General features: G+C 40.8%; 1 protein-coding gene across 1 annotated transcript in view; it reads left to right on the top strand.

Annotated features, from left to right (window-relative positions):
- Window positions 1–2,807: 2,807 nt before the first annotated feature.
- kcnh8 (potassium voltage-gated channel, subfamily H (eag-related), member 8) overlaps window positions 2,808–16,794 on the top strand; it is a gene marked incomplete at its 3' end in the record, with an annotated part of 87,354 nt that continues 73,367 nt past the window's right edge. Inside the window, exon 1 of the mRNA XM_084080380.1 lies at window positions 2,808–2,889. Coding sequence (XP_083936506.1) covers window positions 2,814–2,889 — 76 coding nt within the window. The 5' untranslated portion in view covers window positions 2,808–2,813. The remainder of the gene's footprint in view (window positions 2,890–16,794) is intronic.

The raw sequence follows: 16,794 nt of genomic DNA on the forward strand, positions 1-16,794 counted from the left end.
TGTGATAGCTACTTTTTTTATTTATTTATTTTTTATTATGGATATGTTTTGGAATTCAATTTCAGTTAAAGCCTACACTGCATTTGTCTCTGTATCCATGTGACAGATTTACAGTAGGCCCAAATGAGTGCAGGTTTTACCCTGGTTTTACCAGTCCTGGGACGCAGAGAACCACATGGAGGCGCTGTTATGCAGCTAATCATTTTCAGTTACAGTAGGTTGTGCAAGATGTCAGTGTTTCCCAACTCTAGCCTGCTCTGCTCTCTCTGCACCCCTGGCTGGGGCCTTTCTGCTACTTGTTCTGATTTGCATCAACTTTGCGTAGCAGCATTGAAGTACTACGTACCAGAAGCATCAGAAGTAACTTAGTCAGATGAAGATGATCAGGATGATCAGGATGTAACTTCAGTCTAGTGACCATGGGTGTATTGATTAAGTGACATACAAGCGCCTTAATCTTACCAGCAGAGGGCGGCAGAAACTCGTTTTACTCGCCTCCTCATTGCTTGGAGACGGCCAGGTCAGCTTGATTGATTGATGTACTTTATTTAGTAAGACATGAGAACAGTACATGGCAGTACATAACAGTACATGGAAGTACAAATTCGCAATACAAGGTCTACTAAACTGGATAGCTCAGTTAAGCACGTAGCTTGTTTAAGATGAGATCCCCATGCACACAAATCATGTTGCTGATGAGATGAGGAGTTGGAAAGCAGTCAGTCGGGTAATGTCGATCACTTGACTTGTCAAATAGAAACATACAGTGGCATTAATGACCTGTGCAGTTAAAAACTGTTTACTGTCTACGTTTTTCAGTTCGAAAATTAGCCTTTACCCTTAGCTTAGCGTATTTTAGCTCCATAAAGAACCTCTCACTCCGCTATACAGCTCGAGCTGTAGCGGAGTGAGAGGTTCTTTATGGAGCTAAGCTTATCTCAGCTATGTGTGTAGTTGTCTCAAGTTATTCGATTTCTCTCGCATCTTCACTTTCCTTCTGATAACTGTTATATATCTGTCTCTTTTGCGATGTAGCTACTGCGTTCGTTTGCGTATGGTGTGCACGTGTAGGCTGTGTGCGCGTGTGTGTGTGTGCGTGTGTGTGTGTGTGTGTGTGTGTGTAGTGTGTTTCTCAGACCTACTTGAGTAAAAAGTACAAAAGTATTGGTATCAAAATGCACTTAAAGTACCAAAAGTAAAAGTACTCATTATGCAGAATGTCCCATTTCACAAGTTTTAAAATGTATCAAAATCCTATTGTAAAAGAAGATCTACAAGCTCACAACGCATTGCAAAGCGACCCCTTGTGAGCTTGCAGATCGGCTATTTTCAAATTGCCAAAGTATTAAGTAGCCTATATATATCTGAAGTGGTTTCGTAATAATAATCAAAATCTGCAAATTAGTAAAGTTTTCCCCCAAAAAATAGTGGAGTAAAAGTACATTATTTGCCTTTGAAATGTGGAGTAAAAGTAAAATTATTGAAAATTGGAAAAAATCCAGTAAAGTAAAAAAAAAAACTCAAAATTGTACTTAAGTACAGTAAACGTATACTTTCCACCACTGGAGTTGAATTAACACAAGAGTTTACTGTGTGGCTTCAGGTTGTTTCTGGTCAACAACTTGTGACCTGCTGGGGCCAGTTGCACCACCTCACACTAAGCCTAGTTATAGCTTAAATGGCTTTTAAAAAAGCTACTTTTTAAAAAGCCATTTATAAAAAAGCTACTAAGATACTTTCCCCGCCGGGAAAGTATCTGATATTTTTAGATTTATTTGGCTATTTTTTGTTTTTTATGTGAACATTTGTGCAAATCTTTAAATATATATATATATTTTTTAAAAATATATATTCAAAGATTTGCACTAATTTTCACGATTTTTCATGTGTTTAAGCTATAACTAGGCTAAGTTTGAACTTAGTGTGAGGTGGTGCAACTGGCCCCTGTTCACAGCGAAACAGCCCCGCCCCCCATTAAGGTCTCTCTCTCTCTCCGCTGTTGATAGTGATGGATGTATAATATACCATTGCGCGTTGTGGAGAGACGATCATTGAATCCAGCTGCATTATAATAATGGCACCGCTGACAGAGTCTCCCTGGCTTTCACCTGAACCACACCTGCGGACAGTGGTGGAAAGTAACTAGGTACATTTACTCAAGTACTGTACTTAAGTACAATTTTGAGGTAACTATTTGTACTTTACTGGAGTATTCCCAATTTTTCTGTACTTTTTCTTACTCCTCCACTACATTTCAGAGACAAATATTATACTTTTCTCCACAACAATTATTTGAATACTTCAGTTACTAGTTAGCCTACTAGATTTTGATTATTATTACAAAACATACATTACCCATTTCAGCCCTATACCGTTTTTTTGGTTTTATACATAATTATGATAACTTGTGAAAGGATTTTTACTTTTGGTAGTTTAAGTACATTTTGATACCAACACGTTTGTACTTTCACTCAAGCAACTTTGAATTTTGGACTTTTACTTCCAACAGAGTATATTTCTACATTGCAGTATTGATACTTTTACTTAAGTAAACAAATGTGAGTACCTTTTCCACCACTGCTCTCCCTCCACACGCAACAACACAGGGCTCCGTGGTACACGCGGGAGCGCGCATCGCATGCACTCTCCCAGTGGATCACAGGGATCTGGTTGAGCCGAGTTTTACCGGGCATCTTCCCGAGCCTATACACGCGGTTTGGTGGCGTTTAATGGGAGAGCCTCGCACACGTTTTGAACGACTCGAACCTTCTCCTCCGTAACTTTGATGGGGACTCCGACAACAAGCAAGGAAAATGCCTGTGATGAAGGGATTATTAGCGCCTCAGAACACCTTCCTGGACACCATAGCCACGCGCTTTGACGGCACTCGTAAGTTTGTTTCACACCCTCTATTGACTGACTGATTGATTGATTGAATACTTTATTAACAGTTTGCCAAAAAAAAAGCATGGAAAGTATACAGTTCTATGCAAGGTCAGCTAAAAGGATTAAAACCCAAGAAAGCACCATGGCTTGTTTCCAATGGGGCCCTATTCAATTCATAGAAACAATTAATGACAGATATACACTACTATGCAAAAACATCAGCAAAAAGGGGGGGGGGGTTCTGGTGATAGGCTTGGACTTTTTACAGTCCAGGGGTCTTCGACGTTTTCTCCAGACCAAGGACCCCCTAGCTGAGAGAGAGAGAGAGAGAGAGAGAGAGAGAGAGAGAGAGAGAGAGAGAGAGAGAGAGAGAGAGAGAGAGATGAAGCAGGGACCCCCTATACATAACAATTTGTGTTACTTGCAGATTACACTTTTTCATAGATTTCATAGATTTCAGTGTAGGCCACGTTGGATTCATGTTAATGTGTGTTTTCAGACATTTAACCACGTAACATTGACCTTTCACTCTGTACTTAGTCCGCTTTTCTCCCCCTCTACACCAAACCTCTTTGCCGAAATTAGCGATCTACAGGCTCACAATGCCTCGCAGCGCAAGGGTTGTGAGCTTGTAGATCTGCTATTTTTGGCTAAAGTTCTCCAAAGAATAGGGATGACTCAGGTGGTTGAAAAATATATATATATCACACAAAGATTTGGTGACTGTAGTGTCCAGTGCCACTGATTGTATGTGGAGAGCATGTACCAGGATGTAAGACACAGGTGTATGTAATGAAGACAATTGTATGTGATTACATGCACACAGCTGTTGGATGATTGGAAACAGGACACAAGTAAAGACAGTGAAAGGCAGTCGTGTCTCCGTGAGTTTGTATGTTAAAACTGGATATCAAACACTACAGTGACCCCCCTGTAGTAACTCTGTGGACCCCCTATGGGTCACGGACCGCCTGTTGAAGACCCCTGCTCTATAGTCGTCTCAGTAGCCTATACTTGTAAGAGTTTATGTGAAACGGAGCTCTCGGTTGCTTTGTTTCCATCTTTTTTTTGTTAAAATGTATCTGAGCCTAGACTAGAGCATTGATTAGAATCTAATCATTAGATTAACACAAATGAGCATTAATTTATCAGTTAAGCATGTGAATGCCTGGGACTGTTAGGCTACATGATGATACAGTGAACCATGCAGACATAGCTCTTAAAGCTGTAATTTAAAAGCTGTAGCTGTAAGTAAAACAAAAAAAAAGATGGAACAAAGAAAAAAAAACAAATTTCACCCCCTTTTCTAGTGCAGATTTCTGCGTGTTTATTTTTTTTTTTTTTCTGCAAATGTATTTTATTGAACACCTTCAGGCGTCATCACAGGCCCGTCTGTTTCCACTGATAGTTTAAGACAAAGAAAGTCCTGTTAAAGAAACACAACGAAGCTCCGCGTCTACAGTGGCCAAGGGTATAGTTTCTCTATCTGAGATTTTCAGCACCAAGGACAGTGACAGAGTTGACTCCATGCGCTCCAAATGAGTGTTCATTTTGACAGCAAATTTAGATTCAGTTCAGTCATGGTCTTTTGAATAAAATTTAATTTAGTTTTAGTCATATTTTAGTATTTTTGCGGGTTTTTGTTTTAGTCTAGTTTTAGTCGACCAAATACCATAAGATTTTAGTCGGCTAAATGTACAGCTGATTTTGTTGCCTAAAATGTATTTGGCGGTGCCTTGATGGCGTTTGATGGCTGATTTTACACTTGGTTGCACGCTGAAAATAGCCGATCCACAAGCTCAAAAGGCTGTGAGCTTGTAGATCTGCTATTTTCACCTGAGCACAACCAAACATAACATGACTTCTCTTTTAGTCCTACTGGATCTCTTCTCCACGAGTCCCTCCCTAACATTTTAGTCTCGTTTTTATTTGCTGACAAAATTCAATCAAGTCAATATATTTCGTCATATAGTTTTAGTCATCATAGCTTAGTTTTTATTTAGTTTTCGGTTGTGAAAAAAGGTGGTTGATCAACATTTTTCGTCATGGTTTTAGTCGACGAAATGAACACTGCTTTTGTCTTGTGCCACACATCTGAACCACGTGAAGCCTGAACATTTATTATCACTGCTGATCCTTGGCCGACAAGTCCCATGGTGAGTGCGATTTTCCTGTTGCCTTTTGCACAGAGAGAGGCACTATGAAAATTAATTGGCTAGCTTTGGGCAATGGCATTAAACCATAGCTTTTAGCCTATATCAGTAGTGTAAAGTAACTAAGTAGGCCTACATGTACTCAAGTACTGTACTTGATTTTTTACTTTACTGAAGTATTTCCCAATTTATAGTAGCCTACTTTTACTTCTACTCCATACATCTCAGAGGCAAATATTGTTCTTTTACTCCACTACAATTATTGGAAAACTTAAATTACTAGTTACTTTGTAGATTTTGATTTTGATTACAAAATATACATTAACCACTTCAGCCCTGTATACATTTCGGCCATTTGAAAATAGCCAGATCTACAAGCTCACAATGCAAGCCATTGTGAGCTTGTAGATCTGCTATTTTACTAGAGTTTTATACATTTGAAAACTTGTGAAATGGGACATTCTGCATAATGAGTACTTTCTACTTTTGGTATTTTAAGTACATTTTTGAATTCCAGACTCTTACTTGTAACAGAGTATTTCTACATTGCAGTGTTGATACTTTTACTTAAGTAAAAAAATTACTAAGTAAAAAAGTACTTTTTCTACCACTGGCCTATATGAACACGTTATGCGCCCCTCTCTCTTTTGTAGTTCTCAGAGTCGGTTTAATGAGCAACCTCTGTACCACAGACCTGCAAATGAAGTGTTTCTTAGTGCTTTGTCGCTCCACATTACACCAACTGACTGCCTACATAGTTCTCCCCCTTGAAGTCCAGTGCTGAGTCTGCTTCTGTACACTTTCTGTGTAGGCTACTGTCACACCAAGATCACATTAAATGTTAGGAGTTTGATCTTAACGACTTTTGTTGTGAAGTGTAGTGTTGCAGCTTGGTTTTAGATAGATGATCAAATAAATTCCTCGTCTTTGCATTTTGATTTTAACCTGCAATAAAATTCTCATGGGGCATCATGTTGGGTATTAGCCTATGCTACTTTGGGAAGGAGTCAGTGGTCAGATTTTAACCACTTAATTCCTATTTTATACTTTGTCACACAACAGTGAGGTTGTAGATTGTATTATTTACACTGTTTTTGAAAATTCATAACAAATGCTGACAATAATTACATTCTCCAAATAGGGATGCCAGGTTGAAAGTGGTTTAGGAAAACATTGTTGAAGCCAGGCTATAAACTCTGGTAAATATTTCTGTAACTGAAATACTTTTTTAAAAATTATGTTTGACTATTAGGAAGTACTGTAACCTATAGGCAGTCTCTGTCTCTGTCTGTCTCTGTCCTTCTGTCTCCACTTTCTTTCTCCAGCTGTCTCTATCTCTGTCTCTCCCTGTCCCCATCCCTGTCTCTGTCTATCTGTCAGCATGTCTCTCCTCTCTCTCTATCTCCTTTCTCTTCCTATCCCTCCCTCACTGCAACATCTCCCTGCTCTAGTTCGGTTGTGCCACTTGATAAATGACTGTGTGCATCACGACACTAACAATAGACATGCATCTATATTTCGGTCTCCCTATAAACAAATATTTTTTTCACTTTGTGCATATACCCACGTGCTCAGGTACTGTAGGTAGGAACGCAGAAGCAGACATTTTGTCCCTTGGACAGGTGCTCCATTCTAATAGCTTTCCAGGGGGAATTATAGAGTGCTATTGTGCAGTGGTTCTCAAACATTTCCATGCCAAGGATCCCCATTTGATAATATTTTGTGCCAGGGACTTCCAGAAGAGAAAATTTGACAACATTTGTTGAAATGTGTAAACATGAAAAAAAAGAAAGAGCAGATCTACAAACACACGATAATTTGCATCGTGATGCGTTATGAGCTTGTTGATCGGCTTTTTTTATAGCAGAAAAAATAAAATAGGGCTTAAGTGTTTTAACTGTTACTCATTTTGCTGGGGACCCCCTGGAACCACCTCAAGGACCACTGGGGGTTCCCGGACCCCACTTTGAGAACCAGTGCTATAGTGGCTATACCCGGCTCAAATGGATCGTCCCGTGCTCCCAGCAAGTCAACCGCTGTCCTTGAGGACGGCAGAAATTAACAACGACCTAGCCATAAGATTGGGTGAGGGCTGAGAGGCAGCAGTGCTTGACGGGACAAATTGGGTGGTGATAGAATGGCCAAGTAGAAATAGGAGGGGAAGACCCTGAAATCACTGCAAGATCATGTCTCTGACATCATCAGCGCCCCAGGGCCAAGTGGCAGGACCAGAAGCCAGGATGGTTACTGGAATAATGGATGCGGTGGAAATGAGAATTTGCTGCAGGGTTATTTGTTTGGATTAGATTTTCTATTAGGAACTCTTTTAGCCCAACTGACCTCAAGCATAAAAAACGTCACTTTGATAGATACAAACAAAAACAAACAGTGGTGTACAAGTAAACCCTTTAAAACCCACAATTTTAAGGGCACAATTTGTACTGCATTGTGTACACACTAACTAAACAACAATTGATGCCCTACACAGCAGGGAACCCATTTTATACCTGATACCTAGTGGTTGTTATTCCACCTTTAACGTGTTTGATGAAAGAATGCTCTAATTTAGGCTTTGGGAGGACATAATTTGTGCCTGTAGTTTGTATTGGCAGAATGTCTATCTCCCACAAAATTGCCCATAAATAGCTCTTGGGCTCTTTATATAATGAACATTGTAACTTAAACACTTTTGTCAATGTCATTCACAGTCAAACACCCTCAGAGTATTATGCCTTATTCAGTGCCTTTTAGATAGTTCCTTTCTCTCGCTAGCTGCATTGCCGAGCAATAGTTGACCTGACTGCCAATTAAGGTTTGGTCTGACTGCTTCATTGCTTCCATAGGCAAATAAGCAGCTATGCATTGAATCATACACACTGTGCTTGTCCTCATTTTTATGTTGTGGCCAGTGGTGGACAATGTATTCATCCCCACTTGAGTCAATGTACAGTATAGATACTCCTGGTCAAATATTACTCAACTACAAGTAAATGTTGCTCAGTCAAAAAAAATTACTCAAGTTAAAGTAGCCCACTAGAATACTAATATGTCTCAGATTGTGGTGCTAAAATGCTAGATGAAAACTGGGGAAAAAAAGTGTCTGCTATTGAAAAGGAGAACAAACAGCAAAGCCAAACGGTCCTGAACCTCCAGTGCAGATCAATCAGAGACAATAATGTGTTCTCTGGACTCCCAGAGAATACAAACACAGACTGTGAATCTGCTGTTTAGCAATTTATAACTGAACAGTAATTGTTGTCTATTGTGTGGTTGGGACCATAGATATAATATTGTCTGCATTGGCCAACTGGATCATACGTCAGCGTCGCTGACATATTGGTCCGGGTAACTTGCCATAACTCTACTGCAAGAAATATGCCTGAGTCTTATATACGTATCTGGAGACAAAAACTTAGTTCTGTTTTATAACAAAAGTCGAATTGATAAATAAAAAAACTCATATTCAAAAGTACATGCTTTTAAAAGTACATTTTGTTTTTCAAATCAATACATTGCTGTAAAGTTTACACAATGCATTTACAGACCCTTGTAACTCCCTGAAACCACCTAGCATGCTAGAAACTCTCTTGTGGAACCAATACACTATACAAAGCCTATAGAAACACCTATAAAAACATGCAATCAAATCAACAAAAAGGAAGGCACAGTAAACATTCGGTGAACACAGTAAACATTTGCAATTCTATGAAGTCTTTCTCATTCCTGAATTCTAAAACATTGACTTGAGATATGGCCATGGGTGTTGTCTGGTTTGTGAGACTCATAGAGCTGATCAGTGCATTCAGTGCATTCAGTCTCCGGTGCTCCTTCATAATGGATACATTGTGGAATTTTCTTCCTTAACCCATTTAAACCGGGAACTATATATAAGTATTTTATAAGTATAAAATAATGTTTATGGCTAAAAATCTAATATGACACAGTAGGCGTTCCCGGTCTTAATGGGTTAACCCATTAAGACCTGAGGCCCATTCTAATCAGTAGTTCTCACACTTTCAAAGATTTTTCAAAAATGTTCAAAAATAGCAGATGTACAAGCTCACTAGCGTGGTTCATTGTTCATTCCAAATAATGTATTCCTGCGTTCCCTGGCCTTGCTTTTAACAAGTTATTTTAAAACATTCAAATCGATCCGCAACCGTACTTGGCCTACCCTCAAAAACATTTCCCACTCTGTGAATGTGAGAGAAAGTGACGCTCCTAGTTGTTTCTGCTGTCATTTTGAATTGTTCAGTCATAAAAAAAAAAAAAATCTATGTTATGCAACATCATACTGCAAACACCAGTGGTTTATTTGTTTAGCTTTCAATAACAAGACCTTCAGAACATGAGGAGTGTGAAGTGACAAAAAAACAGACTCCTGAGTGGAGGAGTGAAGTGCAGACTGGTACACACACTCCACAATCAGGAAGTCAATCAGGCATCATCAATACAGATTCATGTTGGCTAGGGCTGTCACGATTACAAAATTTAAGTTGACGATTAATTGTCATACAAATAATTGAAATTGACGATTTAATTGTGTTTTTCGCATTGAACATTGGAACAAAATAATACAAATTTTGTAATAAAAACATGTGTGACACATAACTTAAATATACAAATAAATTACTAGCATATTTATTTTATACTTTCAGTATAGTTTACAATGTGTCACAAAGTGACACATTGTAAACTTGTAGCTTGCAGCTTTCCTTTTTCTGACAATTAGTAAAACCCGGGGAAGGGCGCAGGCGAAAGTAGAAAGTAGAACTTGGGGTTATTGCACGTCCTGTCGCGCGGTTTGTCCCCCCCGCGTGCCCCCCCCCCCCCCCCCCCTCCCCCCTCCCCCTCCCCACGGGCAGCTCAATCTGCACCAAACGTGGCACAAACACTGTTCAGGAGTCTGGCATGAGAATAGTTACACAAAAAAAAACCCCACTGCTGTATCTACAGTAGTGTTACAGCTGAGTTTAACACTTCAAATGGCCATAACCCAGTGACCATCGCTCTGATCAGCGCAATATAGGACTAGATTCGAAGGCCGTGTAGCAGTCTGAACATTTGTGTTATAAAACAGAACAAAGTTCAAGTCTCCAGGTACTTATATAAGACTCAGGCATATTTCTTACAGTGTAGTTATGACAACTTACCCTTGACCAATATGTCAGCAACGTTGACGTACAATCCTGTTGCCAATGTGGCATCTATATATTATGTCCATGGTCCCAACCACACAATAGACAATAATTACTGTTCAGTCATAAATTGCCAAACAGCAGATTCAGTTTGTGTTTGTATTCCGTGGGAGTCCAGAGAACACAGTATTGTCTATAATGGAGCTGCAGTGGAGGTCCAGCAAGGTTTAGCTTAGCTGCTTGTTCTCCTTTTTCACCCTTAGCAGCCACTTTTTTCTGCACAGTGTGCGTCTAGCCTTTTAGCACCACAATCTAAGATATCAAATCATGAATTTGCATCTCACTCTATAAGCTCGCTCTGAGCGTGCCCATTTTCCTCTCTCACACTGTGCGGGCAGAAAGAAAGTACTTTCCTGTCTTCTGTGCTGTTCAGACTCATGCATTTTAATTTATTCACATAGTTTCACATTGGAAATATTGTATGCTGCCATTTGAGGCCTATTAAAAGCTTCCTATATAGTCACTTAAAACTCACAATGGTTACAGTAGTTCTCGCATAGGGAACAGGAAGAGAATACTACTATATGCATCTTGCTACATAAACTTAAAACTTCACAGTTAATTTGTGCCAGCACTGGCTTCTGGTGCGGCCCCTGCTGCTGCTGCCGAGTGGTAGTCCACCAAAGCTGTGCTTCTTCTTTTAGTTATTTTGTTGTTTATACCGTCTTTTAAACCTTTCTGCATCGGAAATTATATATTGTACAGTATGTCTGTGGTACACAAGATTTTGCCGGACACAACAGGCTTATGATCTCCTATTCACATTTTGTGATGGGCTGGGGTAACTCTGCGGTCAATACAACAACGTGAAATGTCTCCTCTTTGTTCACAAAGAAGTGAAGGAAATCACCTATAAGGAAGCAGAAACACAGAGAATTCGGCCTTAGCCAAAACCACATCAAGCTCTGACTCCCGAGCATCAGCTTCCTTCTGCAGTTTAGTCAGTCTCCACTGTCACTGTCGATGACATATGCTGTATGAGTGTACTGAATGTGACACAAGTGTCACATTCAGTGACACTTGTGAGAACGGACAAATGGATTTAAGCAGAAATACGGAGAATTCGGCTTAAGCCAAAACCACATACATTTCCGACTCCTAAGCTCCTACTAAGCTTGAATTGTCCAATGGATTAAGACAAAAATGGACGAGTTGAGGGCGACGATATATATTGAGCATGGATTGTGAGATTATAATGTCTTTAAGACAACATGAGACGTTTACTGAGATCGACCTGGAAACCACTTAATGCAGAACGGCTCTCTGTGTTTTTTCGTTTCATTCCAGGGAGTGGTGTTTGCTTTTGATGGAAAGAACTGATAATATCCATGGAGATCGATGGTTCTCACACGTTTGTTTTGGGCAATGATGTAATACTTTGCGCTCATTTAAACTCTGTTACATGCACCGTGTTACTATACACGATGGAAGAAACAGACTGTACACAACCACCAGAACGCACGTATGGATAGGGCAAATATTGAGTGAATGTAAAGCTGTACATGCCTTCTATGTGTAGTACCGTATTGTACATTCTATTGACCTGAAGCTTAACCCCCCCACCCCACCCCCATTCTGAACTTGCTGCTGCTTGTACCTGTAAAATGTCAAATACAACCTTCTTCTTGATTTTTGATTATTTTTGCAATTTTTTACAGAAAGTTAATTTTTTTTTTTTGATGGCCACCCATGTGGTGGTCCAGGTATAGGGTCCGTTCCACAACAATATGGGGCCACGGCCAGCGTCTCTCATTTGTCCTGTGGCCAATACAGGGATCGAACCCAAACGCTTCCAGTCACAAAGTGGCCTGTCGAGCCCTGTGGGTGCTTTCCACTTGCACCATGGTCAAAGCATCAGCCTCCTTCTGCAGTTATGTCAGTCTCCACTGTCACTGACGATGACATAATGCTGCATGAGTGTACCGAATGTGACACAAGTGTCACATTCAGTACGATCATCTTGCATCCATATTCTTCACCCGAGCTGTTTTTGGGGCGTACCACTGACTTTAACTTTAGCTCACCATCTGTAGCTCTACACACATTCAAATCTGGAGTGTTCATTTAACTCTGAGAGTGTAAAAACAGGCCCTTATGGGTACATCTTTACACTGTCTGAGTTGGACACTCTGGATTTGACTGTGTTCCTGTATCTCTCTAGCTCTTCAACTCTACGGTACCTATCCTACAGTTCACTCACTATTGCAATGCGCCTATACATGCTTAGCCTTACAATGTATGTTTTTTGACTTATCTTTTCTATTAATATGTTGGATTCATTTGTATTTTCAAACCTTTAACCACTTAAACCTTCAATACTTTGTAAATTTGACCGTTGGCTCTGTACTTGGACTGCTTTTTTTCCCTTCTACACCAAAACATTTTTGAACCTCAGAATAGGGGAGACCACACAAAGATTTGGAGGCTCCCCTGTAGTAACTCTGAGGACCCCCTAGGGGTCCCCGGACCCCCTGTTGAAGACCCCTGACATACAAGTATGTAAATGAGACCTAAAAGCCATCAAGTATAAGCTCAAATACTTGGGAAGCCTCAGCAAAAGACAGAGACACCTGAAGCACCTGGAACAGCTTCAGTGGGATGAGAAGAGAGTCTGCAGCCAGTCTGTAAGGACTTAGTTGTAATAAGTTTGGCGCTCGAGACGACATTCGGGGTATCTTAAAAAGGCCAAATGACGGCCAAATATAGTGCATATAAACTTCTTGTTAACTTGGCTGTGTGCTCTCCAGTCTCAGATGTCGTTATTAGCTTGTTCTCAGGATGCACCAGCACCATTTCCACCAGCCAGGTAATTACTGTCACACTCTCTCCATACACCATACACAGCTGTTCCACGGTTGTGGTATACTGGTAGTGTTTAAGAGAAGGAGAGAGAGAGAGAGAGAAAGAGAGAGAGAGAGAGAGAGAGAGGGAGAGGGAGGGAGAGAGGGAGAGAGAGAGAGAGAGAGAGAGAGAGAGAGAGAGAGAGAGAGAGAGAGAGAGAGAGAGAGATGTGTGTGTGTGTGTGTGTGTGTGTGTGTGTGTGTGTGTGTGTGTGTGTGTGTGTGTGTGTGTGTGTGTGTGTGTGTGTGCGCGCGTGTGTGTGAAAAAGGGAGACATATATATGGGTGTGTGTGTGTGTGTGTGTGTGTGTGTGAAGGGAAAGTAACTTGAAACAAGAGAAACAGGCAAGGTTACAGCACTTGCAACACATGGCTGCTTTGAGTCTGAGAGAGAAAGTTGTTTTCGTCTCCCGCATGCATTACGCTCGAGGAGACTTGTGCAACTGTGTGTGGGTGTGCACAGGCCTGCGTATATATATATGGGCACGTGTGCGAGCCTTCTTGTACGTTTTAGTGAAGAGACACGAGCACGCACACACCCAATGCACCCTCCTTGAGCATTTGAACATAAGGTAAAGAGAGTCGTTCCTTCCTCTCCGCCGATTAACTGTCTTTCAAAGCAAGCCTCTCTAATTAAACTGCTGGAGGAACATCTTGGGGATCCCGACCATGATTACCACTGGCTGGTAAATGACTGTTTAAAAACTCACTCGGGTCTCGGGTGCAATACGAGAAATCATCACCGGCAGACGTCTGGGTCTCTTTTGTCAGTGAGCAGGCAGATTATGCTAAACCCATGGTTCCATCTCACTGGCAGCCTTATGACCTTATGGTAGAATTGGGAAGTTAATTACTAACTTTAAAACCCACCCGGCCTATGGGATGACCTGGCAGCCCATCCAGCTGAACCCCCCCAGCCACATTACCATTGGGTTTGCTATATGCCTCAGGACCTGTGTTGCGTGTCAGTCTCTTCTCTTTGCCCACACCGTCTTATTCTCTCCTGTCTCCATAAAGAAGAAATACTGTAACAAATAAAAAACCAAGTCGAATGCACTGTGTGTGTGTGTGTGTGTGTGTGTGTGTGTGTGTGTGTGTGTGTGTGTGTGTGTGTGTGTGTGTGTGTGTGTGTGTGTGTGTGTGTGTGGGGCGTGTGTGGTGGGCAGGAACTTTAACCCTGTGCCACCCGGACACCACCAAAAAACAATTCTGATCCATTTAAGTTAATCATCCTAGCGATGAGATTCATCCTGGTACAGAGAAGTCTGCTTTTCATGCTTTTGACAAAAATATGCATGATGGGTCCAATTGGAGAATTTCAAGTTGATTCATAGAGTTCACTATTATGGCCAGCCAGTGCCATTTGTTATCAATATCTTTTCTCTAATTCCCCCAATTCTTCATAAAACAAAATATTTAAAACATCAAAACATTAACAATGCCTGCTTTTGAGACCCAATTCTGTCAGGCATCTAATATTGAGGATGAGTGCAGCACACCCCCCAGCACATTATGTCATCATGTGCTGCTAACATAACGGCATCATTACACAGTTATGTTCTGGTCTTATTACGCATACCTGTAGGCAGGTCTTCCATGATTGCCCTCCGTCTGAAGAGTGGTGGTGAGAGAAGTAATGAGTGTGGCTCTGGGACTGGTGCGGAGAGTGATTAATTGTCATTGACTGGAGATCTGCAAGGACCTCTCACTTGCTGGAATTGGATGGCGTCGGCTGCTTGTTTTTTAGCAACAACATTAAACAGGATGTCGTTCTGATGTGTTATAGTGCAGATGTAGAAGTAGATGATCTGCACTTAGGGGCCATCTGTGTTGGTACGATAAAAAGCGAGATTATGGTTGAACAGAGACCGAGGGAGTTGACTTCGGTTCTCATTAACGATGACCTCGCTTCCAACTAGCTTTAACAAGCCTTTGTGGTACCTCACCCCTGTAGAAGCCCTTCATCTAAACCTGTCAGTGGTGGAATAATGTTTAAGGGCGATTGTCGACCTGTACGGACGTGAGGCTTAAACTTTAAACCACCATCTTCTTCATGAGGCACAGGAATTAGGCTCAGAGAGTACGCCTGTCTCCTTCAGTTCCTGACAACCTTCAGGAGAACTTCTATATGAGAGCATTTCTTCCTGTGTGTGTGCTTGTGTGTGCTTGTGTGTGCTTGTGTGCTTGTGTGTGTGTTCCACTACTGTTATTGTTTGAGACAATGACCTGCATGACCAAATCCGCCATTGACTTGGAGGTGTAAACAAGGTGTAAACAAAAAGACAGATCGTATAGTGATATCTTTTTCAAAACTATGGTATTAATATTGTTGTTCAAGGACTTAGAACAACCACCATCTCATGAAAAATTAAAGGTAGGGTAAGTGATTTGCTTTGGTTAAAATAAGTGTTAAATAGCTCTATATTCTGATAGTACTCATTGCTATAGAGTGTTTGTTCAGTAAAAGGAGTCTCCTTGTCTCTCCAGCTCTTTATAACACATAAAATTCATTTTCGTTTCAGTTTCAGTTTTCATTTTATCCAACCAGGACAGAGCACTCAATCAGGATATAGATTAAACAAGTGAAATTGGAAGTGATGACACTAAGAAATGAGCATGCAAAATTGGAACTGGAACACTATACAAATGAAGCTTAAAAATTTGTACTTTCTCCTGATTGGCTGAGATTTTGACACCTACCAGAAAATGTATTTTCTGTTTATTAAAGAGCTGGAGAGACAGGGAGACATCTGTTACTGAACAAACACTCTATAGCAATGATTACTATCAGAATATAGTGTTTTAACCTTTTAACAAAATACTTTTTGTTTTAACCAAAAAATATCACTTACCCTACCTTTAAGACATGACCTCCAAATCATCATCATCGCATGATTCGCATCAACATCCAAATTTTTTGTTTTTCAAGCGCCCGAGCCATGGAAAGGGGCCAAATCTATGCAAGAAGCACCTTTGTTTGAACCTCCAACACACTCTCACATGACGTTGATTCCCTTCCCCTATTCACACGTACTAGTATGTTACGTCACTGTAGCATGTGTCTGTTAGCCTCCTGGGGAGTGGACTGTTTGTACTGTAATATGCCAGAAAGAGGTGATGAAGACTGTAGGGAGTGTGTGTGTGTGTGTGTGTGTGTGTGTGTGTGTGTGTGTGTGTGTGTGTGTGTGTGTGTGTGTGTGTGTGTGTGTGTGTGTGTGTGTGTGTGTGTGTGTGTGTGTGTGTGTGTGTGTGTGTGTTGTGGTCTCACTGGGCACTTTAGCGTAATTTTGTGCATCATGTTGTTTCTTCCTATGGCTGCTGGCGCTGTCTGTTTTAGTCCATATGGATGTTGGGGCGGGGTGTGTCTGAGTGGAAGCACATTCTTCCACCAGGATGTCTACCTGCTGTGTGCGTGTGTGTGTGTGTGTGTGTGTGTGTGTGTGTGTGTGCACGACTGCACGTGCGTGCGCGCGCGTGCATGCGTGCGTGTGTGTGCGTGCGTGCGTGTGTGTGAGAGAGAGAGAGAGAGAACGTGAGAGAGAGACTTTAGACTATGCGAGTCAGCACAAGTAACTGATTTTCAACTGAAACATTTATTACATTTATTTTCAGTTGGATTAATTTCCCAATTAATAATAATTTGAATAATCGAATAATATATATATATATATATATTTTAAATATATATCGACGTAGCTATTAACCACTTAAATGTTA

This window comes from Gymnoscopelus microlampas (assembly GCF_963454915.1).
Source record: "Gymnoscopelus microlampas genome assembly, chromosome: 15".
NCBI lineage: Eukaryota > Metazoa > Chordata > Actinopteri > Myctophiformes > Myctophidae > Gymnoscopelus > Gymnoscopelus microlampas.